At 51.7% G+C, this 26,554-nt stretch overlaps 11 protein-coding genes across 11 annotated transcripts; 4 read left to right on the plus strand and 7 right to left on the minus strand.

Annotated features, from left to right (window-relative positions):
• Positions 1–401: 401 nt before the first annotated feature.
• Positions 402–3,279, plus strand: N7477_003717 (cullin family protein; the record flags this gene model as incomplete). The annotated part of the gene is made up of 5 exons (XM_056965380.1): positions 402–1,112; positions 1,173–2,259; positions 2,311–2,736; positions 2,796–3,159; positions 3,219–3,279. The coding sequence occupies 5 exons, from the start codon at positions 402–404 to the stop codon at positions 3,277–3,279; spliced, it is 2,649 nt and encodes an 882-aa protein (XP_056825333.1).
• A 1,407-nt stretch (positions 3,280–4,686) lies between these two features.
• N7477_003718 (uncharacterized protein) lies at positions 4,687–6,610 on the plus strand (the record flags this gene model as incomplete). The annotated part of the gene is made up of 4 exons (XM_056965381.1): positions 4,687–4,693; positions 4,741–5,251; positions 5,311–5,936; positions 5,991–6,610. 4 exons carry the CDS (start codon positions 4,687–4,689, stop codon positions 6,608–6,610), a joined length of 1,764 nt encoding a protein of 587 aa, XP_056825334.1.
• Positions 6,611–7,353: 743 nt separating this feature from the next.
• On the minus strand, positions 7,354–8,079 carry N7477_003719 (mRNA splicing protein SMD2; the record flags this gene model as incomplete). Its single annotated transcript, XM_056965382.1, has 4 exons — positions 7,354–7,396; positions 7,424–7,744; positions 7,958–7,990; positions 8,051–8,079. The coding sequence occupies 4 exons, from the start codon at positions 8,077–8,079 to the stop codon at positions 7,354–7,356; spliced, it is 426 nt and encodes a 141-aa protein (XP_056825335.1).
• Positions 8,080–8,745: 666 nt separating this feature from the next.
• Positions 8,746–12,393, plus strand: N7477_003720 (putative GATA transcription factor (Ams2); the record flags this gene model as incomplete). The annotated part of the gene is made up of 3 exons (XM_056965383.1): positions 8,746–8,785; positions 8,844–8,997; positions 9,060–12,393. The coding sequence occupies 3 exons, from the start codon at positions 8,746–8,748 to the stop codon at positions 12,391–12,393; spliced, it is 3,528 nt and encodes a 1,175-aa protein (XP_056825336.1).
• Positions 12,394–13,332: 939 nt separating this feature from the next.
• Positions 13,333–14,358, minus strand: N7477_003721 (putative ssDNA binding protein Ssb3; the record flags this gene model as incomplete). Its single annotated transcript, XM_056965384.1, has 4 exons — positions 13,333–13,403; positions 13,467–13,521; positions 13,642–13,923; positions 14,260–14,358. The coding sequence occupies 4 exons, from the start codon at positions 14,356–14,358 to the stop codon at positions 13,333–13,335; spliced, it is 507 nt and encodes a 168-aa protein (XP_056825337.1).
• A 44-nt stretch (positions 14,359–14,402) lies between these two features.
• Positions 14,403–15,785, plus strand: N7477_003722 (microfibrillar-associated 1 family protein; the record flags this gene model as incomplete). Its single annotated transcript, XM_056965385.1, has 1 exon — positions 14,403–15,785. The coding sequence occupies one exon, from the start codon at positions 14,403–14,405 to the stop codon at positions 15,783–15,785; it is 1,383 nt and encodes a 460-aa protein (XP_056825338.1).
• Positions 15,786–16,264: 479 nt separating this feature from the next.
• On the minus strand, positions 16,265–17,084 carry N7477_003723 (uncharacterized protein; the record flags this gene model as incomplete). Its single annotated transcript, XM_056965386.1, has 3 exons — positions 16,265–16,488; positions 16,542–16,726; positions 16,807–17,084. 3 exons carry the CDS (start codon positions 17,082–17,084, stop codon positions 16,265–16,267), a joined length of 687 nt encoding a protein of 228 aa, XP_056825339.1.
• A 1,268-nt stretch (positions 17,085–18,352) lies between these two features.
• On the minus strand, positions 18,353–20,115 carry N7477_003724 (putative NAD+ kinase; the record flags this gene model as incomplete). The annotated part of the gene is made up of 5 exons (XM_056965387.1): positions 18,353–18,512; positions 18,580–18,856; positions 18,910–19,915; positions 19,976–20,020; positions 20,071–20,115. 5 exons carry the CDS (start codon positions 20,113–20,115, stop codon positions 18,353–18,355), a joined length of 1,533 nt encoding a protein of 510 aa, XP_056825340.1.
• Positions 20,116–20,466: 351 nt separating this feature from the next.
• N7477_003725 (hydroxyacylglutathione hydrolase) lies at positions 20,467–21,885 on the minus strand (the record flags this gene model as incomplete). Its single annotated transcript, XM_056965388.1, has 8 exons — positions 20,467–20,550; positions 20,606–20,632; positions 20,686–20,820; positions 20,870–20,961; positions 21,035–21,245; positions 21,295–21,328; positions 21,426–21,639; positions 21,705–21,885. 8 exons carry the CDS (start codon positions 21,883–21,885, stop codon positions 20,467–20,469), a joined length of 978 nt encoding a protein of 325 aa, XP_056825341.1.
• Positions 21,886–22,013: 128 nt separating this feature from the next.
• On the minus strand, positions 22,014–23,428 carry N7477_003726 (rRNA-processing protein LAS1; the record flags this gene model as incomplete). The annotated part of the gene is made up of 4 exons (XM_056965389.1): positions 22,014–22,494; positions 22,549–22,998; positions 23,117–23,256; positions 23,309–23,428. 4 exons carry the CDS (start codon positions 23,426–23,428, stop codon positions 22,014–22,016), a joined length of 1,191 nt encoding a protein of 396 aa, XP_056825342.1.
• Positions 23,429–23,847: 419 nt separating this feature from the next.
• On the minus strand, positions 23,848–24,930 carry N7477_003727 (uncharacterized protein; the record flags this gene model as incomplete). Its single annotated transcript, XM_056965390.1, has 1 exon — positions 23,848–24,930. The coding sequence occupies one exon, from the start codon at positions 24,928–24,930 to the stop codon at positions 23,848–23,850; it is 1,083 nt and encodes a 360-aa protein (XP_056825343.1).
• Positions 24,931–26,554: the final 1,624 nt, after the last annotated feature.

Below are 26,554 nucleotides of genomic sequence, written 5' to 3' on the forward strand. Positions count from 1 at the left end.
TTATTTCACGCATTTGTTCCAAACACGTGGGATATATATTCCGGTGGTCTCCGGGATATTGAGCGTTCAAGTCAGGGGGGCTTTGGAAGTCTCTTACCCACAGCGGTTTAACACATAGATGTAGGTCTCACTGAATATGTAGGCAAATCATGGCCCATTGAAACCAAGGATATCCAATGTTGACCCAGTCTCCATCATCTTCTGTCTAGTAATCGTGAAGGGCCGGAGCTCCTATCTTATCGCCGTGCGGAGCCAAGTTCCAAGGGAGAGCAACGTCAATTCCCCTCAACAACTCCCGGACTCTGCCCTTCCTTCCCTGCCTTGGTGGTGATGCTCGATCAATACTTGCCATTTACCCTTCGCAAAGAGCTCATCAACTAGAGTCGGACTGAACCGGGTAGATGCAGCAGCACTCGAGCGGCGACACCGAGAGGAGCGGTAAGCGCAAATCGATTGGCAAGAGGAAGCTTTCTGATCACGGAGAGCCATCGCAGCCGCAGTCCCAGAGGACTATCTCTGAACTTCTGTCAAAGAACCTCCCTCGGGATAGCCTGCCGTCAACTACCTCCCCAGTCTCCAAACGGTCCCGTTTGTCCCTCTCTCCCTCGCGCTCTTCGGCTCACCCAGTCTCGCCCACCAAGATGTATAACTTCTCCGGTTCGCCACCCAAGAACGGCGCTGCCTTTGGACGAAGCATTCCAGCTATGAATCCCTCATCAATCAAGAAGCCGGCGTCGAACCCGAATGCGCGACAGAATAACTTCAGTCCCCAAGCTGGTGCCAAGAAGCTCGTCGTCAAGAACCTGCGCACCGGACCTCGGGTCAGCCAGGAGCCATATTTTGACAAGATCTGGGCGCAGCTCGATGCGGCCCTGTCGGCCATATTCGAGGGCAAGAAGCCGGATATCTCTTTGGAAGAACTATACAAGGGCGCCGAGAACATCTGTCGGCAAGAGCGGGCCGCCCTACTGGCTAAGAAAGTCCAAGAAAGGTGCAAAGACTACGTTGCTGGAACCCTGCGAGACAATCTGGTGAAAAGAGCAGGTGGCGGGACCAATGTTGATACATTACGGGCAGTGATCGAAGCATGGTCGGCGTGGCATTCACGACTAGTAAGTGGCTGGCATTCGTCATTTGTCAGAAACATCGATTGAGGACTAACATGTGAAAAGGTCACTGTTCGCTGGGTATTTTATTACCTCGATCAATCCTTTCTTCTGCACTCCAAGGAATTTCCCGTGATCCGGGAAATGGGATTAATCCAATTCCGCTCCTACATTTTCGCCGATCGAAGCCTCAAGCCCAAGATATTACAAGGTGCCTGTGATCTCATTACCGCGGACAGAGGTGGGGAAGGAGGTGGAATGCCTGATCCTGCGTTACTGCGGGCTTCTATCGATCTCTTTCACAACCTCGATGTCTACAATAATGATTTCGAGCCTTTGTTCATAAACGAAACCGAAAAGTTCGTGGCTACTTGGGCTCAGCAGGAGGCTGAAGGGGACCTGGCATCGTATGTTGCCAATAGCCACGGATTGATTGAGCGTGAGATCGAGCGCTGTGCGCTGTTCTCTTTCAACCAGAGCACAAAGCAGAAGCTATCGGAGCTTCTGGACCGAGTTCTGGTTTCTGAGCAGGAGGATGATCTTCTTGCAATGAATGATGTCCTTGGCTTGATGCGATCAAGTAATAAGAGCGCTTTGAAGCAGCTCTACTCTCTTCTCAGCCGGAGAGGCTTGACCAACAAATTGAAACCGGCTTTCAATACCTTTATTGTGGAAGAAGGGTCCAGCATCGTATTCGATGAAGCCAATGAATCAGAAATGGTCGTACGCTTACTCCAGTTCAAACAACAGCTAGATGCTACCTGGGCAGAAGCGTTTGATCGAGATGACGACCTCAGCCACGCTCTTCGTGAGGCCTTTGCCAAGTTTATGAACATTGGAAAGAAGTCCGAATCTAGCGGTGGCACGGACAATACGAAGACTGGTGAGATGATTGCCAAGCACGTCGATCGACTGCTGAAAGGCGGGTTGAAGGTAATGACCACCGGCGTGGTCGGCCAGGAGGACGTTACAATGGCGGATGAAGATGCCGAGATTGACCGGCAACTTGACCAAGTCCTCGATCTATTCCGATTTGTGCAAGGAAAGGCGGTGTTTGAAGCATTTTACAAGAACGACCTTGCTAGGCGTTTATTAATGGGCAAAAGCGCCAACGACGACGCGGAAAAGAGCATGCTCGTGCGACTCAAGAAAGGTTGGTGCATCATTATGTCTCCTTCAATAGTGATGGTTCTAACTCTCCCAGAATGCGGCTCAAGCTTCACTCACAATCTGGAATCGATGTTCAAGGACATGGATGTGGCGCGTGATGAGATGGCAGCTTTCAATGAGGATAAAATTATGAGAGGACGGTCGTCGATTGATTTGCATGTCAGCGTAATCTCTGCTTCTGCGTGGCCATCGTACCCGGACGTCCCGGTGACGATTCCACCGATCGTTGCATCGGCTCTCGGCGACTTTGAGAAATTCTACAGCAAAAAGCACACCGGTCGCAAGCTTCAATGGAAGCACCAGTTAGCGCATTGTCAACTACGTGCTCGCTTCCCCAAGGAGAAGGTCCCGAAAGATCTGGTCGTCAGCTCCTTCCAAGCCATCGTGCTGCTGTTATTCAATGATGTTGCCGAGGGCGACAGCATGAGCTATGCTGACATCAAGGAAGCGGTTGGGCTTTGTAAGTTTTTTTTTTTTCCGATCTGCTTCAAACCAACAACAGCTAATTTCCATCGACAGCGGATCCGGAGTTGAAGCGCACTCTGCAATCGCTCGCCTGCGCCAAGTATCGAGTCCTGACCAAAAACCCCAAGGGCAAAGAAGTCAACACCACAGATCAGTTCTTGTGGAATGCAGGTTTTACCGATGAAAAGCGGCGCATCAAGATCAATCAAATCCAGCTGAAGGAGACCAAAGAGGAGAACAAGACAACGCATGAGCGGGTAGCGGCAGACCGGCATTACGAGACGCAGGCGGCCATTGTGCGGATCATGAAGGGTACCAAGGAGCCGATTACGCACCCTCAGCTCATTGCAGATGTCATCAAGGCGACCCAGCACCGCGGCGCACTCCAACCGGCCGACATTAAGACCAATATCGAAAAGTATGTCTCTCTGTTCACGCATCTTGCGAGCTCTTTTTTCTGACCTTGCCTTCCCGCAGACTGATTGAGAAGGACTACATGGAACGTGTCGAGGGTAATAAGTACAGCTATGTGGCATAGATCTAGTGTATCTAGCAGCATTTACCGATTCACCCCCTCAGGCGAGTGTCTGCAATTGCCGCGCGATCACAACCTTCGTAGTGATTACCGCCACAGCCTAGTCCTAGTTGAACCACGCTTTCCATCTTTCCAAGCACTTGACAATGGAGAAGTCCCCATCAACACCAGCCTGGCCCACCTAGACATATGCTTCCAATATTTTCCCAAAATATGTTCACTACGGACTACGGGAAGACCAAGAATTGTCGGGGCAGCTCCGGGCCCATAGCGTGTTCAAGCCCCGGATTGCCCGCTTGGCGCCGGGAAATGGGGTGATGTACAAGTTACTGATGTGGTCCTTTTTGCATTATTGATCTCTGGTTTACCCGGTGTTTAGGCTCATTGAGACATAATAGGAAAGTGATGAATAATTGTCCAAAGTCAATTGATGCCAATTTACGTTCAATTGTCGATTCAAACGAAGCCCCATTGCCGGGAAGCTAGAGGATTCTGCGCTGAACCCCCACATCATAATTGCTAGGTCCCATGATGCGTGCCTCCACTTTTGCCCAGGCCCTGACCCTTGCTGTGTAGCTCTGGCCAAAACTTCCTGTCGCCCAGCCTTTAGGTTGCCGGTTCGAGGGGAGGGTGAATGAAGAACGGCAATGCGAAGAACGTGACGGTAGGGTGCACGATCTCTCGTAGTGATCGAGACCGTTGGTAGCGTTTGCTGCTTTCTCGTGAATAGCGCGGGGACTCAATTGCTTCGAGTGAATGACGGTGTGTAGCCACTCGGGCGATAAGACTGTGCCTGGCGGGATGTCCGCACAAGGTAATCCGAGCTGCTCCCGTGCTAGACCAACGAGGAGGCAGCACGATGAGCAATTGTGGTTCATATGCGCTCCGGAAATCGAATTGTGGATTCATGAAATCATTGGGTATGTCCGAGTATATATAGAGCGAGAGAGAGAGCTCCTTCCGAGCTCGTAGTGATTTCTTGGTCACATCTGCGGAATACTTTGCGGCTTCTTCACCCTCGAGACAGCTTCAAAGTGAGTTCCAGTCCATTTACTCCCGGTTCCCAACGAGTCCATCGGTGCAACCCTGTTACCGTTCACATCTGCCATGCTGCCCAACTTCAATCTCAAGAGGCAGAAAGGACGATTGAATCCGCAATGGCTCTCAACTAACGGAATCCCCAGTCTGCGTCCATCCCCCACTTTTTTCCCCGCCTTCGCCGCTCGAAGTAGATCCGCAGCTCGCCACCCTGCACAAAGCGCATTTCGGGGTTCTCTGGTTATTCAAACAGGCGTATCATTTGAGAGTCGTTGTTGTCACCATATCCAGCGAGATTCACCAACTGAATCTCACACTCTGGAGAGAAGAGAAAAAGCATGAACAGAGAAGTATAACGAAAAGTCACTCACAATGCAGAGTATGTATTTCTTGAATAGCTAAGAATCGCTTGCTGACACGGACTAGCCAAGCACTTCTTCACCGATCCGACCCATTTGGTCATGACCGCACTGAATTCGATTACTCTCACCAACCCCTCGCTTGCATTCGACGCCGAGCACAAGATCGTTTTCCGCCGTCCAGATGCGCCCCGCAAGGCTAAGAAAGTCTCCATCGTCACCGGTGGTGGATCTGGCCACGAGCCCGCATTTGCCGGCTACGTCGGTCAGGGTCTCTGTGATGCTGCGGTTGCCGGCACTGTTTTCGCTTCTCCCTCTGCGGAGCAGATTCGCCGAGCTGCAATTGACCGTGTGCCCACCGAGGCTGGTGTTTTGATCATTCCCAACAACTATACCGGCGATGTGCTCAACTTCGGTATGGCCACGGAAAAGTCCCGTGCTGCGGGTATCCGCACGGAGTTCTTTGCGATCAATGACGATGTAAGCGTGGGGCGGAAGAAGAGCGGCAAGGTTGGTCGTCGTGGTTTGAGTGGTGGTGTGCTGATCTTGAAGTCAATTGGTGCTTTGGCTGAAGCTGGGTGAGTTGTTAGCTATGTCTGCTTGAGAGGAATGATGCGTGCTAATGGAACGAATCCAGTGGCTCTTTAGATGAAGTCTATGCTCTGGCCCAGCTGGTCAACGATAACATGCTCACCATTGGCTCTTCTCTGGAGCACGTCCATATTCCCGGCCGTGGAGTGCCCGAGGACACTATCCCGCCGGACCAGATTGAGATTGGCATGGGTATTCATAACGAGCCCGGTTCGCATCGCGACAAGAATGAGCTCGTCACGGTCGTCTCGACCATGCTGACCCAGATGCTTGACGAGACGGACCCGGACCGTGCCTATGTCTCCCGCAAGTCCGGAGATGACTTTGTCCTGTTGATCAACAACCTTGGCGGTGTCAGCCCTCTCGAGCTGTCCGGGATCCTTGACGAGGTCCACCGCCAACTTGTCCGAGACTATAAGATCAAGCCTGTCCGGGTGATCCAGGGCACTTTCCTGACCAGTCTGAATGGCCTGGGCTTCAGCATCTCGCTTTTGAGATTGGCTGATACTGGCCTTGGCCCGGGCAAGTCTATGCTTGAACTCATTGATGCTCCGGCCGAGGCTCTAGGCTGGTTTGCCCCAATTCCCACTTCCGTCTGGGAGAATCGGGTCGACACCTATCCCCAAGTTCAAAATTCTGACTTGGCCGAAAGCGCCCCCAGTAACCTCAAATGTACGTCTGGCCCCAGCACTTGAAACAAGTGACGCATTGCTAAAATTACGATAGTGGATCCTGCCGTGATCAAGAAGGTTCTCGGCGCCGGCCTGGCGAGCGTGATCAAGGCTGAGCCCGAGGTGACCCGGTTTGATACGATCGTCGGTGACGGTGATTGCGGTGTGGGCTTGAAGCGCGGCGCCGAAGCCATTCAAGCTCTGCTCGAGAAGCCATTGACCGATGACGTGGTGGTCACCGTGAGCCGGATCGTGGACGTGGTAGAGAACGTGATGGACGGTACGTCCGGCGCGATTTATGCGATATTCCTGAACGCGTTGGCCCACGGCTTGCGCGAGCAGGACACGGGTTCGGCCCTTCAGGCTTCCACCGAGGTTTGGGCCAACGCTCTCAAGCACTCCGTGACTGCCCTCGGAAAATACACACCTGCAAAGCCTGGTGACCGCACCTTGATGGATGCACTCGTTCCTTTCTGTGATACTCTCTTCGAGACTCACGATGTCCGAGTCGCCGCGGCGGCTGCTCAGCAGGGTACCGAGTCCACCAAGAGCATGAAGGCTAGTCTCGGTCGCTCTGTTTATGTGGGCGGCGAGTCGGAATGGATTGGCAAGGTGCCGGATCCTGGTGCTTATGGTCTCACTGAGTTCTTGACTGGACTTGCCGAGTCAGTGTAAGGACTGGCTTTGACGTCTTTTCCTACCTGATAGATGACTAGCGTGATACCTGACCACCGGGGTTGATGTTCGGTGGTCTTGTTACTATAATTTGACGATGGTGATGACAATAAAATTGAGTTATCTTTGATTTGTCTTAATCCTTGGATCGTGGACCTTGGAACTTGAAGCCGGTGTAAATATCTTCATCTTATAGATTCTTGGACCCTCGGTTGACCTGCATACGGGAGACAAGATTCCACAAGCTTTAAAGATGGAAACACTTAGAACGCTACGCCAAAACAATCGAGGCCAATTTTATGATCTCCCGAAAATCCATTGCTAACCGCTCTGATCCAGGTAAGACGCCGCCGGACGCTCTTCAAAGAGCGAACTCATCAACCCTAAAACTAGAACGCCGGAACATATGTTTTTAACGTCCACCAGAACGATGAGAAAAAAACAATATCGAAGATCAACGCACTCTCGGGGTCATCGTTGCACACGAATGTTACCTCACAGGAACAAGTGACAAGTACGCCGCGGCGGTGACGACCAGAAGCAAAGGTGAGACATCTCGTGGAGCAGAAATCAAAAAAAAAGGGTATCGAGATCGATTACATGATGAATTTTTCGCCCCACCGATATTTCAGTGGGTACGATGTGCGGTGCCAGCAGGAGAGATCAACCATCCTGCAGATTCAAGAAAGTGAATTCTTGGGCGGGATGGGCATGCGCGAGATAAGATGATGTGGTAAGAGCGCTCAGCTCAGCAAGACAAGGATGACGGAGTCGCCGCGCAGGAACCTAGAGGAGATCAAAAGTCAGTCTCACAGTAGCACATAAAATAAAGAATCAACAGGTGTGCGGTATCGATAGCAGATAGCAGCGGAGGCCCGAACGTACATCTTGCTGATGAAGCGATCCTTGTTCACACCCTTGCCCTTGTTGCCCTTGGGCTTCTCGGTCCACATCTCCTTGACGTTCTCGAGAACCATGTTGCAGTGTCGGTCAAAGGCCTTGACGCGGGCCAGGAGCTTGCGGTTGTTACGGCAGGAAATCAGGACCTGGGTGTGTGTGCGGGTGGCGGTCTGCAGAAGAGACAGCGGGCCGGCGGTGAGCTCGTGCTCTTCGACCTGAGCGACCTCATATTCACTGTAATGCGCAATGCACGATTAGTTTTCATGCTTCCTGTAGGGGTTTTGATGGCATGCATGGGGGATGTTGAGGATTGTTGAAGGTGCGGGCCTTTTTTCATTTTTCGTAGCCCCGCACTTCCAGGCAGACACTTGAAGAACAGCAATGCAATGATGTCTATCGGAGCGACCGGGGATTTTGGGTCTAGATGGGAGGGGATGAGTGACATACGTGAGCTCGTTCTTGGGCTTGTTGAGCAGGTCTCTGGACTTAGGTCAGCTGGGAGAATCATCATGAGAGCAAGATGAGTCATTGACAACGTACTGAATCTTGGGGTCCGGAGCTGTCGACATGATGGGCGATAGGTGAGGATATAAAAGGGCCGTGAAAGCCCGCCGAGCTTCGACGTCGCGCGAAGTTCGATTGGTCACGTGCTTCTAAACTGTCGCCTTAAATATCAGGCCCCAAGTGGAGCGTCACGCCTCACGTCGCGTACACGCTTGTTTTGTGATCGTCGATAGCTTCACGCTCGCGCATGCAAGGCTTCTTAAACTCCCCCAACCTCCCCCCTCCCCCTACTCTCCAGCAGCTGCAGGGTTACTTCCTCTCTTTTTCAATTTAACCCTTTTTGGTTAATTCCTAAGGTATGCAGCGATCTATCGTTTCTCTCCTGTGAAGATCCACGCCCATTGCCCGGCTAACATTCCAGTCCTGCAGAACCTGCTCCACCACCCTGCTGCGTAATCTACCGATTCTCCCGGTCGACCAGATCCCTTATCGATATGCTTGGCTGGTAGATCGGCTCTGTTGCTACCTCACCCCTGCTGAGTGCTGCGTGGAGTGCAGCCAAGTCGATTTGGTTCCTTTTCTTGTCAAATTCGACATCCACTCTTCCTCCCTTCGGACCGCTACCCTTGCCTCCTTTTATACACTCGACCACCGCCATTCCCCTCTCCTTTTCACTCCATGAACACTTGGTGACCTTTAGTGCATGAGGGTCAAGCGAAGCGTGATTCGAGATGGATTCTCAAGACGGAATCACTGTTCGCCCCATGAGGCGTATGGACTTCCCCGTGATTGTTTATGAGGACTGAAGCTAAAATCAGTCGTGCTACAGTGAAGGTCTTATACACATTCGACAACGAGAATAAGACGAATTGCCTGGCACGCTGGCCGAATGTCCTCGACATACAAACTGCCTATCTGGATGAGCAAACCCCGGTCGGCGTGATCGAATTGAAGACATGTATCCAGGCGATCGTTTCAGCGAGGTTTGTGCCTCCGTTTTGGGTTCAACGCCTGTCTATCGAATGCTCACCAGGTTTTCATATAGTCCCGAATTGGTAGCTCAATTAGGAAAAGATTATACCGTTTACGCTTACGACTACTCCGAATACGAAACTCCTCTCGTCGGACAGGGAATGCTATCATGGGTCCTCGCTTCTGCCTCGCCAACACCGGACGCTCCGGCTCACCAGTCCAAGACTATGGTCACTGGTCGTGTGTGCAAAAATCCGCAAGGTCTTTTCTCGAGGGGTGCCGGTGCTCAGGAGACATTGGAGGTGAAATTACGACTAGTTCCTGTGCCAACTGTCATGCAAAGCGAATATCTTGATAGTATGCAAAAATACAGGGAGCTGAGCAATGTCATTCCCCACGACTTTGATGCCCAAACATGGAGCAACTTCGTCCGCCAAAATCCCGCTCTGCTAGAAGCTGCTCGACAGAACGACCAAAATTCTTCCCCGGTGACCCAATCTGGGATTGAGCGATTCCACCAGCTCTTGAGTGAAGGTGCTACTCCACGCGAGTTCTCCAATTACCACAGTGAATCCGTTCGATCATCGTCGCCTACACATTCATTCGGTCCTCCTAGTCGGATGTCAACACCCGCTGGATCCCGCCCCTCAGCCCAGCACCAGCAGTCTCAATCGAAACACAACTTTGGTCAGAGTGATATGATACGCCCTTCATCCAGTGCCTCTATGCAGGACATTGACTTCCAACATCAAAGTTTCAGCGGCCGGCCCAGACGGGATTCTATGCAGTCTGGTTATGGAAGTGGTGCCGATGATGTCGCAGAGCCACAGCCTCGGAAGAGAGCCAAGCTTGTCCAAGCGGGCTGGCCTGGCAAGTCTGATATGAATATCGAGCGGCAACCCAGCTCGTTGCGTGTCATGGCCAGCACTGCTGCCTCGGTCCGAATCCATCGCCCTACCCCAGTCAACCCTGCTCTTGCTGTGGAGCAGTCTCATGAGGAGCCTGTTCGCCCACCTACCCCCATCTCCCGACCTGGAGATATGCAGCGTCGGGGCCGACTCCAATCCAGCTTGCTTCGAGAATCCTCGACCAACAGTGTCTCCTCATACGCTTCACCATATTACAACAGCGATGATATAGTCGCAACGGACCAGAGTGCGCAATCTCCAGATGATTCACGCTACCAGGGTCTTTTTGAGCCTGGGTTCAATATGCCATCGTCCCCTCCCATTTTGGATGGTCACCGGTTCGCGCAAAGGTCCAGTCCCGTCCTTCCTGCTATGTCCCTGGACACTGATTCGGGCTTCCTGAGTGGTGGTTTCGATGATCTCCTGGATGACGGGGCTCCTACCCCTGTAGAGGAGGGACAAAGGATTGAGTCGCGCGAAGTCCCCTCTGAGAAGCGTTCTCGCCCTGTTCGATCTGCAGTCCAAGCCAACTCTCCTGCTAGTGCCATCGGTCTCATGTCAGAAAACGCTAATGATTCAATTGTGATGAACGATGGCTTGGCAGAGCAGAGCTGCAGTAAGCCACCCACCCGTCCGACCACATCCGCTGAGTCGAGGCCGTCTTCGCGTGCTGGCGTTCGACTTGCTCCGAAACCGCTAGCACCAGCACCAATTTCGCATACTGAGCTTGTGCACTTGATGAATGCCATCCCTGCCAGCGATCCAATTGCTCCTAGTCAGCCGCCTTCCCTTCATCACTCACATACCTGGAATGGCCCGATGAGTGATTTCACTTTCGTCGAGACTCCAAGGCCTCCGACTGCAATTAGCAAGCCTCGCAGTGGAACAGGTGCCAAACGATCGAAGCAAGTGCAGGTCCGCTTAGAGCAGGCTGTCAAAGCCGGTGAAGTTCCTCCTTACTGCGAGAACTGTGGCTCTGTGGAAACCCCGACGTGGCGTCGAGCCTGGTCGATGGAGGTTTGCGGCAGTGAACAACTCGCAACTGAGATGATGAATGGCCTCAACATGTTATTCTGGGAAGTTCAGGAACGGAATGACCAGGGCGAGGTTACCCGATTCAAGATCGTGAAGAAGAGTCTAGCCAATGCGGACAAGGGTTGGACACAGGACCTGCTTTGTAACCCCTGTGGTTTGTGGCTTCACAAGTTCAAGCAAATGCGTCCCGAGAACAAGTGGAACAAGCAACCTGCAGATAAGACCGGCAGCAACACGAAAAAGCGTTCCTCAAGGAATCGCAAGCAGAGTGGTGGCCCGCTTTCTAAGCCTAGTACCCGGGCTCGCAGTAATGGCCCGCCTACTTCCACTGCAGCATCTTCTCCGGCTCCTACCGAGGCCTCCTCCGTACAAAATGAAGAAGGCACCACTCCTCAAGCGGTCAATGATCGGGACTATTCAGGCGACCACCCCAACAAGAAGCGTCGGGCGAACAGTGCAGAGCCCCTACAATCTTCGGAAACTGCCAAGCAGCGCTGGGCTGACCAGGATGCTGTGGAGGCTCTCCGCCGAGCCATTCAGTCTAGTCCAGCTAGGAACCTGGAGAAGCGAATTGCTCCTACGCCTGAGGATACTACTCACCTTACTCCTAAGCCTGTGCGACGAGCCCTTTTCCCTTCTTCTCACAATGATGGCGCGTTGAAAGACTTGGATGCCTCCTTTGTCAACAGCTGTTCTCCCCGACGCAGCCCCCGCATCGCTTCTCGTGGAGAAAAAGCGGCCCACGAGGATAAGGAGAATTCGGAGCCTACCCCTCATGATGATATTGATGGCCTCTTCGAGAGTCCTTCCATGGACTTCGATATGCCAATCAGCCCTACCCCTCGCCGCCGCAACCACCGCATCAACGCAGTGCACGAGCGCCGTCACTCATTGCCCGGCCACTCGCCTACTGCTAACCGGCGCAAGGAGATTCGTTCAAACATGAACCAGAGCCCGACCCGTCTAACTGCGGAGCGCCTGCAACGTATCCAGGAGGGCCACGGGCGGACCACTCCCCGCCAGCATCGTTCACCTAACAAGCATGGTGGGCCCACGCTTGTAAACGCGGGTCTTCACTCGGAAGCTTTCCAATCCCTCGATGGCATGATTCTCGATATCTTCGATGAGGCTCCTGACCAATCTGACTTTGACTTGGAGGACGCCAAGTTAGATGAGAACTGGGCTGACTGGCTCCCTAACGACTACGTCTCTCCTTCTGGCTCGGAAGAGGGCCCCGGTCCTTCGGGGGACCTAATGAATGCAATCCTCTCCGACTCGACCGTCATGAAAGACAACATGCACGACTCTCAATACCACCTTTTCAACTTCGGTGACTCGGAGATGCCCGATTCGGGCTTCTTCAGCTCCGATGCTCTCAACACAGACCCCATAGGTCGAGCATCAAAAAGCCAGCCTGCCAGCGAGCAGAGTCACGGCCAACAGGCAACCTCCCCTACAGCGTGAAGCAACGTCTAATAGCAAGTTTCACTTTTTGTTCTATCTCTGTCTGATTTTGAGCGACGGCGTCTTGGTTGGGTGGCTTGTTCTCTTTATTGCATCCTGACCTCTGAGTGGAAGCAGCTTTAAGCTTTCATCTGATGATATTCTGCATCATGTTTCTACGATGATCAGAAGTACCTTGTTGGTCTTCTCCACAATCTTTGTCCCTTATGTATAAGCCTGTGGCTGCACTCATATGGCCATTGCTGTCACCGAGCAGCAAATTATGATAAACGACAAACAATATAAACGAGAAAATCTCTAATTCAAAAAAAATCATTCTCAAATGGTCTTGCAAAGTTACATTGAACGTAGGCAGTATCGGTAGCCAGACTTTTCATCTTGTATCCGGAGGCGCTGAGATCCAGGCCATTAGGTAGATTCTAAGGTTGACTGGCAAACTGCCCATTCGTGGAGAGTCATCGGAGGAGTAGTATTTGTAGCATTTGCTGGGGAGACTCACACCTTGATCAATCGTCACCTTGAGCAAAAACAGTACAGATAAGTTGGTGCACAGCTCGGGGTTGCCTAGTTGCATTTACATAATCTACTGGACGCAAAGCAATGAGATGCTCATGGATAGCATGATATAATTCTGCCATCGACGAGCTATGATCATAACATCGTGTTAAATATGCAGGTCTGATAAGTACAGGCTCTCAGCGGACAGTGGTTTCCCCGTTTCTCTGATATTCCATGTGCTTTCCATAGTTGCACCCGTGGATAATCCCTTCAATCCACTCGTGGCTATTCTGTACACCGAGCTGCTGCAACCAAGCGAAATGATGCTAGAATACTACAGAAACCTCCTTTCAAGTCTGCTTCTGGACTACTCTTGCGTAGGAAGAGTTCGCCAGAGAGGTATGTAGCATGTCAATTCGACCCCAGTCTCGCGGGTATCAGTTACTCAGCATCGTAGAAGACGCTCTTGAAACGGTGCGTAGCCTCGACGACTTGCTCATAGATCTTGTAATCTGAGTTCGAAATGAATCATGTTAGAAAAACCACTTGTCCTGAGCTTATCAAGAGAGACTCACCACAGTCGGCGGGGTTGCCCCAGTCCGTCGTTCCAAGCACTCGAATGCCGAGTCCCTAGAAATCCTGTTAGTCTGTTGTCCAAGCAAGTTGCACGCGACCACGCTTCAGGATTGAACTCATTCATTTCTGAGACCCATCTGAGTTTGTGAAGAATAAGGAACTTCGAATGCATACCTGTCCACCCTCGAGATCCGCAACCTTCCCGATCACTTCAACAAGTTTCCCCATCTGCAGGTGGGAGTCCGGCTTGAGGATGAGTGTAACGTCGCCATTGCCACCACATGTAATTGTCGCAGTATCGCCGTGGAGAGCGGACACGGTGCCCAGCAGGCGGACAGTGTGTGTTGAACGCGAGCCGGAGCTCGAAGGGTGGAAGGCGTGCAGGTGGGCGGGAAGAATGCGGGGGGGTCTGGAGAGACATTGTGATGATTGATTTGCTGCTTGAGCTGATACTCGCTGGAAAGACTGTCACAGAGAGCTGCTCGAAATGATTGAGTTCGTCGAGTTGAACTGGACATCCAGGCTTCTTGGGCCGACGCGGTGCGCGGAACGCGTGGTCACGTGAGGGTCCATAAAGAGCTTAATAGCTCGAGACCGTGGATTTCTGCGGCGATTCAAGATATTTCCAGACCTACGAGATATTCTTCTCGTATTTTAAATTAACTCAATAACTTGCAGCAATTTCTTCCACTATGCAATCGTCTTATAATCCAAAAGCTCATATTTCTAATAAGCTATTCTAGTAAATCATCACGTGACATTATCAATTTCAACCCGGAGCTCTCTTCATACGTCAACGCCTCCAGCTTCGAGCCAGTCGACTCCAGAGACCAGACAAATGGGCACGGCGTATTCACCTTGAGTTATCTTCAAAACAGGCGCCCAAAACATTGCTGAAAAATTCCCGCGACAACTGGGCAAGCAATTTGACCAAAATGCCTCCTCCACTCCCCTCGCAGCACCGGGGAATGACCGCGAACCCGCTCAAGCCAGTGAGCCGGTACCGACCTGGGAAACCAGTCGCAGAAGATCTCTCGTCATCAGAAGAGGAAGAGGAAGATGATATTGAGGCGCAAAAAGAACAAGAACGACTCCGACGAATCGAAGCGCAGCGCAAAAGACAGCAAGCGCCCAAGGCGAGCTCATTTCCAGCCGCCGCAGCTCGAAAAGCTCAGGAAGAGCCCGAGGAGGATGAGGAGGGATTCGAGACCGAGGAAGACGAGGATCAAGCCCCGGCAGCACCAAAAGCTAGGTCTACGCAGCCTGACTCAGATGAATCAGAACCTACAGCACACAAACCTGCTCCGGTAGCAGCCTCCGAAGAGAGCGAAGAGGAAAGCGAGGAGGAAAGTTCTGAAGAAGAGAGCAGCTCCGAGGACGAAGCGCCCCGGAGGATGCTGATACGGCCTACTTTTATCAAGAAAGACAAGAGAGGCAACACCGCAGTGCAAGACGAAGCCCAAAAAGAAGCAGCCGAAGAGGAAGCGCGACGCGCGCAACGACAAGAAAAAGCAGACCAGCTTGTCCGTGACCAACTCGAGAAAGAAGCAATCGCCCGTTCAGCCGGAAATCGAGCCTGGGACTACGACGAGTTAGTAGAAGCGGACGAAGAAGGCGAAATCGACGACCGCGACGGCATAGACCCAGATGCCGAGTATGCAGCCTGGAAGCTGCGCGAGCTGAAGCGAATCAAGCGCGAGCGTGAAGCGATCGAAGAAGCGGAAAAAGAGCGCGAGGAGATCGAGCGCCGTCGCAACCTCACTGCAGAGGAACGAGACCGCGAAGATCGCGAGTTCATCGCGAACCAGAAGGAAGAGCGCGAGGCGACGCGTGGACAGACTGGGTTCATGCAGCGATACTTCCACAAGGGAGCATTCTTCCGGGACGATTTGGAGCGTGAGGGATTGGATCAGCGCAACCTCATGGGACGACAGTTTGTGGATGAGACATCGCGCGAGACCTTGCCTGAGTATATGCAGGTTCGCGATATGACCAAGCTCGGCAAGAAGGGCCGGACTCGCTATCGCGATCTCAAGACGGAGGATACCGGTCGTTTCGGCGAAGGGTATCAGAACCGGCGGCGAGAAAATGCGCCGCCAATTGGTATTACAGATGAGCGATTCATGCCTGACCGGAGAGATGATCAGCCTCGGGGTCCTACGGGAGCCAATGCCAGTGCTGTTCAGCCTCGACGGAGATCAAGGACTCGTTCTCCTCGCCGAGACCGCCGCGACGAGCGCAGTCGGTCTCGAGAGCGTCGGAAACGCAGCCCTTCACCGTACGAAGACAGAGACAAGCGCCGACGGGTGGACAGTTAATGATCAGCCTTACGACCGAAGCGTAGCTTCCATACATTTCTTTCTGGCGTTGGCGCGGAGTCTGATCCAAAATTGCGTGGGGCAGATTTCCTACTTTATGTGATGATATCCTGGCATTTCGAGCAACTGATACTCCCTGGTTCGGAACTTTTGTGGAATGTAGCATATGCCCCTCACCTGGAGGGCGTATCATTGTTTGAAAGTGATGTCTGTTATACCAAAGAGTAAAAACTTTGTACATAGAACTCCATGGAATGGGGGATTAGATGTGACATCCCGACCACGATGCCCTTTGAGACTTCGTTGAACAGTCTCCGCCGGGATGGGAAGTGGAAAAATCGGCGTAATAGCCGCAAATTCCCAGACGTAGACCTTGAAACTTGAAACGGCACAAGTTTTGCACGAGGCGTGAGGTCTGCTTTGACTAGCAAGTCTGAGACGCAACCGTAGGATTAACCGATCGGAGGTTGGTCTGTTTTTTATTTGACACCATTTCGCTCCAGAACCTTTTCACGCTCCATCACACTATCCCCGAACCGAACGAGGAACACGGTGCGGCTGGGCCACATCTCCGTCGGCTGGTTATGGGCTGAGACCTTGGCTTCGAAGCCGCACCCGTCGCACACACCCTCGATGATACCGGCCACGAAAGCGGCGCAATTGAGCATGCTCATCTCGCGCGGCACGCTGATGTATGTGTTGACTAGGGGGGTCATTGTCGGTGATCATGTATTCATTTGGGGTGTCTGGTGAAACGGAGTGCTCGAGGGCATCGGCGGAGCGTTGAAAGAGCAGGCGCCAGAGCGGGCCATGGATCAAATGGAGGAGAGTGATGATGCGTAGGGGGCGATTTGGCGGGGATGAAGAGGTAGATGAGCTGGAGAGTGCTGAGGATGATGTGGACGTGGAGCGGTAGAAGAGGAGGTCGAGGAGGCGTAGGCCTAGGGGGTATCCTTGTTCGTTTAATCTGAGCTATCCGTTAGTAGAGGTGGACTCTGGCTGTGAGTTGAGGAGAGCGCACCGTTTCTCTAGATCTTGGATTCCTGTTACGCGCCGTTGGGCGTATGTCACCATCTCGCCGAATAGGTAGGCGAAGCTCGCCCGACTGGACTCTGCATGGCGGCTCCGATTGAGGTGTCGGTCGTAGATGGTCTTTCGATTCGAGGGTACTCGGAGACCCTGTGTTGGCTGCGGTGTCAAGGCCTGTTGCGAGATCTGCTGTCTATCGCTAGCGCCTGGTTGAGGCGCACCTGCGTTGTTGGTGGACATCATTGACAAATGTCTGGGCGGCGCGGCCATAATGTCTAGGTGGAGAGGGCACCGGGGATGAATTGCCGGGATCGAACTAGGACAGTCGCGAGGGGAGTTAAGGAGAGTGGAAGGGTACAGGCAAAGCGGTATCGACTTCAGATGTTCATGATGTAGTTCGTGAACATTCCAGACGAGGGGGAAGATGTTCGGAGGTTGAGCTGAGATGCGATCTACGGTGGAGCACATCACCCGTGGGTGCAGTCCTAGGGAATCCGGAAATTTCTACTCTAATTTGACAAGATATTGATGTCTTTGAAGATATAGTCATGTTCATTATATGATCTAAATAAGCAGTGTGTAGTGCAGTCCCGCCCAGTCTCCCTGAAAATCCATAGACCCGACAGGCTCGATTTTTCCCGCAGGCCGACGGATCCGCAAAGTACGAGGCGAGGAAAGCGCCGCACACGCTGAGTATAAAAGGCAATCGAATGTATAGATAGTTTCACGGCGATGCCGAAGAGCAAGTTCTGTTCTGAAACCATGCAATGTTAGCAAGGTGCTTCACGAAATCACAAATGATAAAAATGAAGTCATTAAAAATAAGACCAGCGAAATAATCAGACATCCAAGGAAGATATTGCGCACAGTGCCATCTTGATTTGGGTTCAAGCGATGACTAGCGTGGAAACTGCGAATGTAGGAAAAAATTTTCATCATAAAAGGCCGAGAAGCCTTTCGCTGGTACTGGAAGAGAAAAAAAAAAGTGTCGATAAAACTTACCAGTTAGTGAGAGAAGAAAATGGAGGAAAGATCACGGCGACTTCAAGTCAACCCGGGGAGAGCAACATTAAACTCGCAGCCCGGGCGAAGTGTGAAGAGGGATTGAGGAAAGAAAAATTTTTTGGGGCGGGAGGCTTTTTATAGGGCGGCCAAGAGCTGCCCTGGAAACGGACACAGGACCCAGTTCGACCCGAAGCTTCTAGCGACTATCCACTTGGAAAATTTGAGCCGTTATTTACCTGATGGGGTTGTAAACATTTCTTTTTTACTTAATAGAATTGGACAGTACTCTCTGATGGTCAATGTAGAGGCCTAGAACCACGACACAGTCCCAGCTCAGGCTCGATTCTGCCTTAAGGTTAATCTCGATGCTAAGAGGCTTTGGCATGTTGAAATCATTCATAGCTTTCCATTTTATGGATCCATTGAGTATCTTCAAGCTCGGCCATCGAGCGGCCGTTGCGATTTAACTGAATAGGAACGGAAAATTCCATGCGTCGAACTGCGCCACCTGCACTCCAGGAACACCCGCAAGTTTATTTGATGAACGCCTTCTGTTTCGTACGCGAGTTCCAGTTCAAGGTCTTCGAGATACTATGCACCCAGTCCTCGCTGCGCTGTCCTTCAGGCAGCACATTGGCAAAGGGATACCGCGACGCCGACACGGTCACGTAGTCACCGGGAAGCAATTCAACTCTGCGAGGAGATGTTAGTTTTTTTCCATCCACGAAAGCATTGATATCGTTGCTAGGAGGTGACATACCTCTCGCGACCATCAAAACTGGCCCATGAGCTTGTACGGGCATCGTAGGGTACTCCCATGCGTAACACAATGGTGTCTGGGAGAATAATCGGGCGGAAGGAAAGGGTGTGCGCGCAAATAGCGGTTACAAGAATAACAGGGTTCTCAGGGTGCGACAAGGATCCGCCAGCTGCAAGGTTGTACGCCGTCGAACCGGTCGGGGTCGCAATGCAGATTCCGTCTGCAAGTAGGGTAGTGAAATGCTCATCGTCGCCAAACAGCTCGATTTGAGACATAGCTGGTGAGGGAGTTAGGAAATGCATATGCAGGACTTCGATTGCGGGTGCTCACTTGGGTTTGGCCCGCGGTCCAGAACCACATCGTTCAGGATCTCGTAGACTCGATCCGGGGTGTGAGTTAATGTGTCCTCGCCTTCTTCTCCGATGAGTTCCTCTACCAGGTCTCGGCTGGAGAGGCCTCGTGCATGCGGATCTTTCAATCGCGCTTTGCTTCTCATTATGGTGCATTCGAATCGTAGCCGCAGACTGACGGTGACTCCGTCTCTGAATGCATTTTCAAGAATGTTCTGGTAATCTGAGAAGTCGAAATGGGTCAGGAAGCCTAATGAGCCCAGTGAGAAGGATAAAACGGGTGGCACGATGCGCTGGAACAGCCAGCTAGTATAGAGAACGGTTCCGTCGCCGCCGAGAGTGATTACAAAATCAAAAAGGTGTGGCTGCTCCTGGACAAGCTTAGGATCCCAAAATTTGAGCCGGCTCTGGGCACTCGGCTCCTCTTGCAGCAGCTGCAATGTTCCAAAGTCCGGATGTGTCTCCAAACGTCGCTCCACGTAGACGGTGTACGGCGTGTCGCGATCCTTGGAAAGCAACCATCTTGTGACCTTCCTGGTCAAGCTGACGAGAGATTCATCATATGCCTTGCTCACGACAAACACGTTCTTGACGGTGAGCTTGAGCTTGATGCTGCCCAGTTTTTTAGACAATTTGCGCACGTTCCAAGCCATGTCTGACAGCTGTCGCTTCGTCAAGTGTCGCGATTGAATGACAGCCGGAACCGGCTTCAAGATCTTGTTATCGCTGTCGACCACCGACACTACTTGGTCCTCGCCGAGGCCTTTCGTATCAACGGTAGGCTCGTCTTCTTCGCTGAGGGTACGAACCACGTCTTCCGCCTCGTTGGACTTGCTCAAAGGTGTCTTCCATTCGCCAGCTATCAAAGAATGGACATAGCAGGCTGTACTCTTGTCAAACGCCTCAATATGAGAGCCGACTCGCGGTTTCTCCATTGTAACAAGCGAGGACTTGCGGCGGTGGTTCGAATCGGGATAGAAGACGACCTGCAAAGGTAACAATTATTAGTTGAAGCCCATAAACCGAGAAACAATGGCTCCCCATACCTCCAGCTGGTCCCGCGTCTCGCTATCGCTGGTTCCCCCGTGAATCTAATGAGCTGGTCAGTGTCGCTGCGAGTGCCCCGCCTCGGTCCACGTACCTCGTCCACGGCAGCTGAGGATGCCTCTCGGTCACCGTGGTCCATGGCGCAAAGATTCTGGACTTCTTATTTCGTAGCTCAAGCAATCATAGCGAGTTTTGAGTTGCGATACCAACTTGGCCGCAGTGTGGTGGTTTGCGAACGGCTTGGAAATGGGAGAACCGGGTATGACGTCGGCCCGCTAATTTCTCGCGATCTCGACTTCCATCTTGCATCTTTCTAAAGCATGTACATTTTCGTGAAATTTGCGTACTCGATAATTCTATACGTCAAAAATATGAAGTCTGTCTTGATCTTGGCTGAGTCTAGATTGTAACTTGGGGCCTTCTAGGCATTAGTTGAGCAATGCAGATCCCCAGGAAGAACCTCTACACTCATTTTTGTACTCTGTTATAACTACATGTTGTTCTTCATGGTTCGCAGAGCATCCATCACATCTACTGGGTCGGTCTTTCCAGTCACTTTCTGGACCTCTGGGTCCTAAAGTCTTTGGGTCAGTATCCGGGAATGGTCGATGCCGGCGAATAATACTTACATGAACGCGCATGAACACATTGTGGAGCTAGAAATTTGAGTCAGTCTTTGTCCTTTCAAAATTTGCCATGTCAGACATACCTTCTCATCGCCGATGGTAAACTTTCCCTGCGTCTCTTTGTTGGCTTCCGCAAAAGCCTGAAGCTTCTTGATGGGCTCCGTCTGGGACACATGGATGCAGAACTTCACGTTCGCCTTGGTGTACTCGTGGCCGGGCTTTGAAGTGTCAGTCAAGACTTGGAAAACAAAGGATGATGTAACATACATAAACCTTGGTGTCGTCTGGCAAGGATGCCAGCGTCTCGTTCAGTGCCTTGTGCATCTCTGCGGCGTTACCCTCAAAGAAACGGCCGCAACCTGAGTCGATTGGTTAGAGTTCGATTGTAAATAGCCGTGACGAGAAGAATTGCAAAAAGAATGAAAATCATACCTCCAATGAACAAGGTATCACCGGTGAACACCACACGTTGGTCACCGTCTTGCATATAGTAACAGATGCTGTCTTGAGTGTGGCATGGGGTATGCAATGCCTTGACGGAGATACGGTCTCCAATCTTGAACTCTTCGCCGTGTGCCGGGGTCCTAGTGACAGACTGGCTTTCTTTGCCTCCAATGACGGGAAGCTTACCAAATTGCTTCAACTGGGAAGAATCAGTACAGAATCCACAACTGAAGCTGAAAGATGCTTACCATCTCATCGTTGCCTCCAGCATGGTCCCAGTGGCTAGCCCGGTATGTTAACAACGCGCACACACACACACACTCACTCTCTCTCTATCTCTCTCTCTCGATCGAGAATTAAGAATGATTCAGGCACTTACTGGTGAGTGTTGACAATTGCTGTCAATTCAATCTTCCCAGCATCGATCTGAGACTTCAACCCGGGTGCCACTCTGATTACCACAATCAACTTGGCATTCGATAGCCAATGATATAACTCGAACTTACTCGGGGGGTTGGCGGGGTCGATGATAACCGACTTTTTTGTCGGTTCGTCGGTGACAAGGTAGGCATAGTTATTGCCCTTCCCCGTCCCTAACGTAGGTGAACGTAAGCTCAACATATCCTCTGGTGTCATCGCCCATGCAAGATGCACTTACACATAGGAATTGACTGAATATGCATGGCTCGGACGTTCGGGGTGCGAAGCTGACGAATACCAAAGGATCGAATATTTCTTGTAAAATTCATCACAAGACAAGATGAAGGCAGTAGTGCGGGGACATAGCTGTGTATAGCGGCGGCAGCTTGGGATGACATATCAAACGTCATGCGGAACATTGGTTTTCCCGAGTTCCTTAGTAATGACATGGTGTCCAATTGGATACTCTCAATAGAGTGTAGTTGATAGTAAATATGTTTTTTTTTGTGCTGCCAGCAGCACGGTGTCTATGGCATATTACAATTATCTAGATAGATGCAATGCCCAATGGACGACTGTCCCATGCCTCAACGGGACCCCACCCATGTTCTCGGAGTTTCTGGTCGACATCTGACACGCTAGCGTTACCGTTCTGGGATGACCCTTTCTTGGACAATTTCTGGGCAGCAAGCTTTGCTTTAGAAGGTGCCGCCCTCGAGGGAATCTCCCGTAATCTATCACTGAGGAGCTGAGCCCAGTGATTGGGGCTTTCACTGCAGGCTGCAAGAATGTAGCTGCGAGGGAAGAATGACTGATGTGACTCCCACTCTGGGGATGTCAACAGATGTAGAAGCCAAAGGAATAGTGCTTCGGCGTAGGCACTCTCGGAAGATTCGTTCGCGGGGTTGAAGACCAAGCTGTGAACCAGCTCCTCGGCCAGGTAAACTACAACGGAAGGATGGCTCTCTGCGATCTTCTGCAGAACAACATCCCAGGTCTCGAACTTTTCATCCAGGGATTCTCCAGGTCTGAAAAGAACTATTAGTATTTTGCATCAGCAACCCCAGAGCAGTAGGACTTACTCTCGCGCAGAATCAATCAACGTGGCCCGCTCTAGTAAAGCAGCAGGCAAAGACCGCACACCCTCACTCGACGCATCACAGATAGAAACAAGCTTAGCCGCAATGGAGACTTCGTGGTCTCTCTTCCGCTTCTTTGAGGGCGTATCTGAGGCAGACTCGGTTGAGAATTGCCGCAAAGTGTCGCGGAAGGCCTTCTTGACCGACTCACTGTTGTCAAGCTGAATTGCAGAAAAATCACCTAGGTCTTCGACACTGACCCAGTAATTATCCCAAAGCCACTCAAGGGACCGCTGTGAAGCCTTTCGGAGCACTACCAGCGACGGCGGCTCGCGGTGAGTTGCCTCGTGACGCAACTCAACAAAAGAGGCAGGCAGCCCTAAGTCCATAGCGCGCTGAAACATGGTTCTGCGCTGTCCATGGATCTTGGTGTCGACGAGACCCGTAACGAAGCTGTGATGTGTGATCAGTTTGAGGACAAAAAGCTAAGCAGTAGATATTACGGGTATCAGACAAGCATTATGCCTTGTGCCTGACACGGAAATCAGATGAGATGAAAAGAGAATCATACCGGCAGAAAGCAGCCGAGTAAGTCGCTCGGATAGAAAAGATGGAATTTCTCTGCGCATCATCGTGGAGAATAGCATCCGTCAACAACGCAGTTGCTTCGACATGGTGCGGCAGATTTCCACGGAGTTTCCACGCCTCAACCTATTTCTTCCATGAGATTAATCAAAATATCCAATATCGTAGGGTAACGTACCGTTGCGCAGGCGTGAGCGCGCATGTCCGGCCCATCATAGGAGGGCGGTGGATAAAACTCGCTCCGCACCTCGAGCAACTGGCTTTTGGTCTTCCACGGAGTGAATACGAGCTTAGACATTTCCACGCGGGCTTTTGAATTGAATGCTGGCCTTTCGTGGTACCACACTCGTCGTGTTGGATCGGTGTCTCGCGAGAAATATTTTCGGGTGATAGTTAATCCATTAGGCTGGTTTTTCCGCGAAGCTCATCCGGGGCCCAATCAAAAGTTCGGCTTCTTGTCTCGGAAGTATCAGGAAATGTACAAATTTGGAAACACGATCCGTATCTGGAATCTCTTGATTGTGATTGAGTGTCTATGCTATGATATGCTAATGATGAAAAGGCCATGTTATGCATGCCTCTAAAGTGTTCTGGTCCTAGGGTATCCGGTGGTGTGTCCAACTCCATTCCCCCGAAAAAAAAAAAACTCCGTGCTATGCCGCTATTGATCACAAAGAAAATAAAGTAGGAGGAAGGGATTTTTGTGAGGCAGCGGAATCAAATCCAGCCGTAGCCATAGTTCATACAGGGCTGGTTGAGGTGGACGAAAGGCTGCGCCGTGGTCATCGTCTGCTGGTCCATGTCGTCATGGTCGAAGAAGAAAGACTTGTGAAGAAGATTGAGAGCATGCTTGGATGGCTGCTTGGGTAGCGAGAAATTCGAAGTCTGGGACATGGGCACTGTCTCTTGGGCAGTGGGTTGTATTTGTTCGGTGGTGATCTCATCCCCATCCTCATTTTCGTCGTCGGATGGCGAAAATGTTTCTTCAAGCTTGAGCCCCTTTCCAAGTGATGTCTGCTGGGTTTGAGCCCGGGATCCATCCGGATGGCTGTACAGGCCCATTCCAACAAGCTCCTCTTCGCTCTTCGGTTTCTTCTGCTCTTGGGAAGCCGATGAATCAAATTGCTGAATAGGCAGAAAGTCGGGAGTTGATGGGCCGCTTAGCTCGCCGGGTGAAGGCACACTGGCATAACTGGGGCACGCTGTTGCGGCCGGAGGAATGTTTGCCATGGTCAACATATCCAGCGACCAGCCATCAGATGTAGTCTGGGCCATGTTGGACATGTCCATATTGGTGGTAGCGACATCCCATGCCATAGGCTCGACCTGCGAGTCTGACATGGACATTGCCGGGGTCTGTTGGGGTAGAGGCAGGGGGTTATGCATCTCGGAGTACATCGAAAGATAATCAGGCGAGTAGGCAGGGCCAGCGGAGACGGGATAAGACATCATGTTGTCGTTGGCGTAGACCGGATAGCCAGTCATCAGTTGATCCGGGAAGGCACCCATGGCGGCATGATTCTCCGAGGTAAAGTCAGGGGCACATGTCGGGTTCGACAGGCCTCGAGCGCGAGCTGAGGAAGGGTGCCAGCTGATCGGGCGTGAGTTCCGGGCCGCAGAGGCGAGAAGAGCGGCCTCCCAGGACTGATACTGATTTGAAGAGCCGTGCATAGCACTTTGAACGACGGTCGCCCTTCTCCGTGCCATCGCCGACGAGGGACTGTTTCCCGCACTGCGGGGCTTCATGACGCGAGCCTGTCGGGGCCGAGGGAAAGCACGAGCCCAGTCTTGAAGATTCATGTTGTTGAGCTGGCTATAAGATCCGCCCGGAAGCCATGGAGAGCCCGTTGAAGAGGCAGGTTGTTGATAGCAGTACTCGGCCATAAAAGCAGAGCCGCAATACCTTAGAGACTAAGGTCACAGCAAAAAAAAGATCTTAAAGTACGGTCAGTGGGACGCAGTTGATGACAAGGGAGAAGACGCACGAGAAGGTGGGGCGAGAACAGTAAGGAGAGGCAGGAATAGATATAGATTAGATGATAGTAAGAGCCGATGTTCCAAAGGAACAGCAGCAAGGTAATGAGTTGTTTGATATCCAGGGTCAGCGGGCAAGGGTCCCAACGTTATAAGGGAATCCAGGGAATCCAAGGAGCCTGGCGATCTACCACCCGCCCCAGCTCCACGATCCCACCGCACATGCTAAGATGACACGACGTTGACACTAGTGGACTAGAAGGAACCAAATAAAAGACTGATCAATCACTGGTCGCGGTCCCACCGTTTCGGCCAGGACCCAGAAGGGTACAAAGGGAAATCCTCCGGAGTGTACAGGCCACGATGATCGGACCTATACGTCGTAGCGCGTCTGATGGAGACATGGAACATGCTTTTGGAGGCGAACATGGGGAAAGATGGTGATCCACAGCTGGGCTCCGACCAAATGGACGCAGACCCTCACACGGGCCCAGTCTGGGGCTACACTTCCGTCTTTTCCTTTTTTTTTTTAATTTTATCTTATATTCTTTCTATTATTATTTTCTCTTTTTTCTTTCCCCTTTTAGTCGCTCTTTCTCTCCATTTAAGATCGTCTTAATCGGTACAAGTACATAACTACATCCTCGTTTCGGATACAGGTAGTCTAGTTGGGTTTTTTCCAGTGCATCAGTCACCCGAACCCCGAATCATGATAGGTTGAGCCTTGTGCCCCTCCCTTCCACAACAAGGACCCAAGAGTCAGGAACCTTGGCCCTTTCACCGCCCGCGGAATGTCATCTCATCTAGGTCGACGGTCATAACTTCCTGCTTGGGTGATGTGCCCGCCTTGACTGCTTTCTTTTTTGTCTTTGGTGCCTCCGGTTTCACGGAGATGATCAGCCCTGCAATAAGAATGCAGGCATTTCACATCGGGAGTAGTATTCAATGCTGCCTTTGTTTGAAGAGGGGAGCCCTGGTTCACATTTGACGGGGGACCCGGTAACGGGTTACGCAAGGGAATGTGATGGGGGTACGAGATCGACTTTCCACCCACGTAGTTATTTCCATTCTTTCGGATCCTCTAAGAGGTGGAGCTCCCCCAAGGCTACAGTACTATGGTCACAGCCTTTCCAAATGGTCAATAGTCCAGCTTGGTCTAGACAAGTTGATTACCTGAGACGACCGTGCATACCCGGTGAGGTTTCTATTCTCCGCTGCATGCGCCCTCCATTCCGGAGTACATGATGCAGACGATGCATCATCGCCACCAATCTTTCTTATTTGTCGCTAATTTTTCTTTCCGATGAGCCCCTCCTCATCTCGGCTCTTGATTGGGCCAATCAGACGCCCTCGAGCGCACCAACTGGAAGTATGCTCCGCAGGCTACCTGCATTGCGCACTTTGCATGGCGCATTTCTGATCTGATCGGGATTCTCCTTGTCATTCTCTA

The sequence above is a fragment of the Penicillium maclennaniae genome, assembly GCF_028827695.1.
Source record: "Penicillium maclennaniae strain IBT 15551 chromosome Unknown utg000003l:1.0-5670915.0:1.0-5674809.0, whole genome shotgun sequence".
NCBI lineage: Eukaryota > Fungi > Ascomycota > Eurotiomycetes > Eurotiales > Aspergillaceae > Penicillium > Penicillium maclennaniae.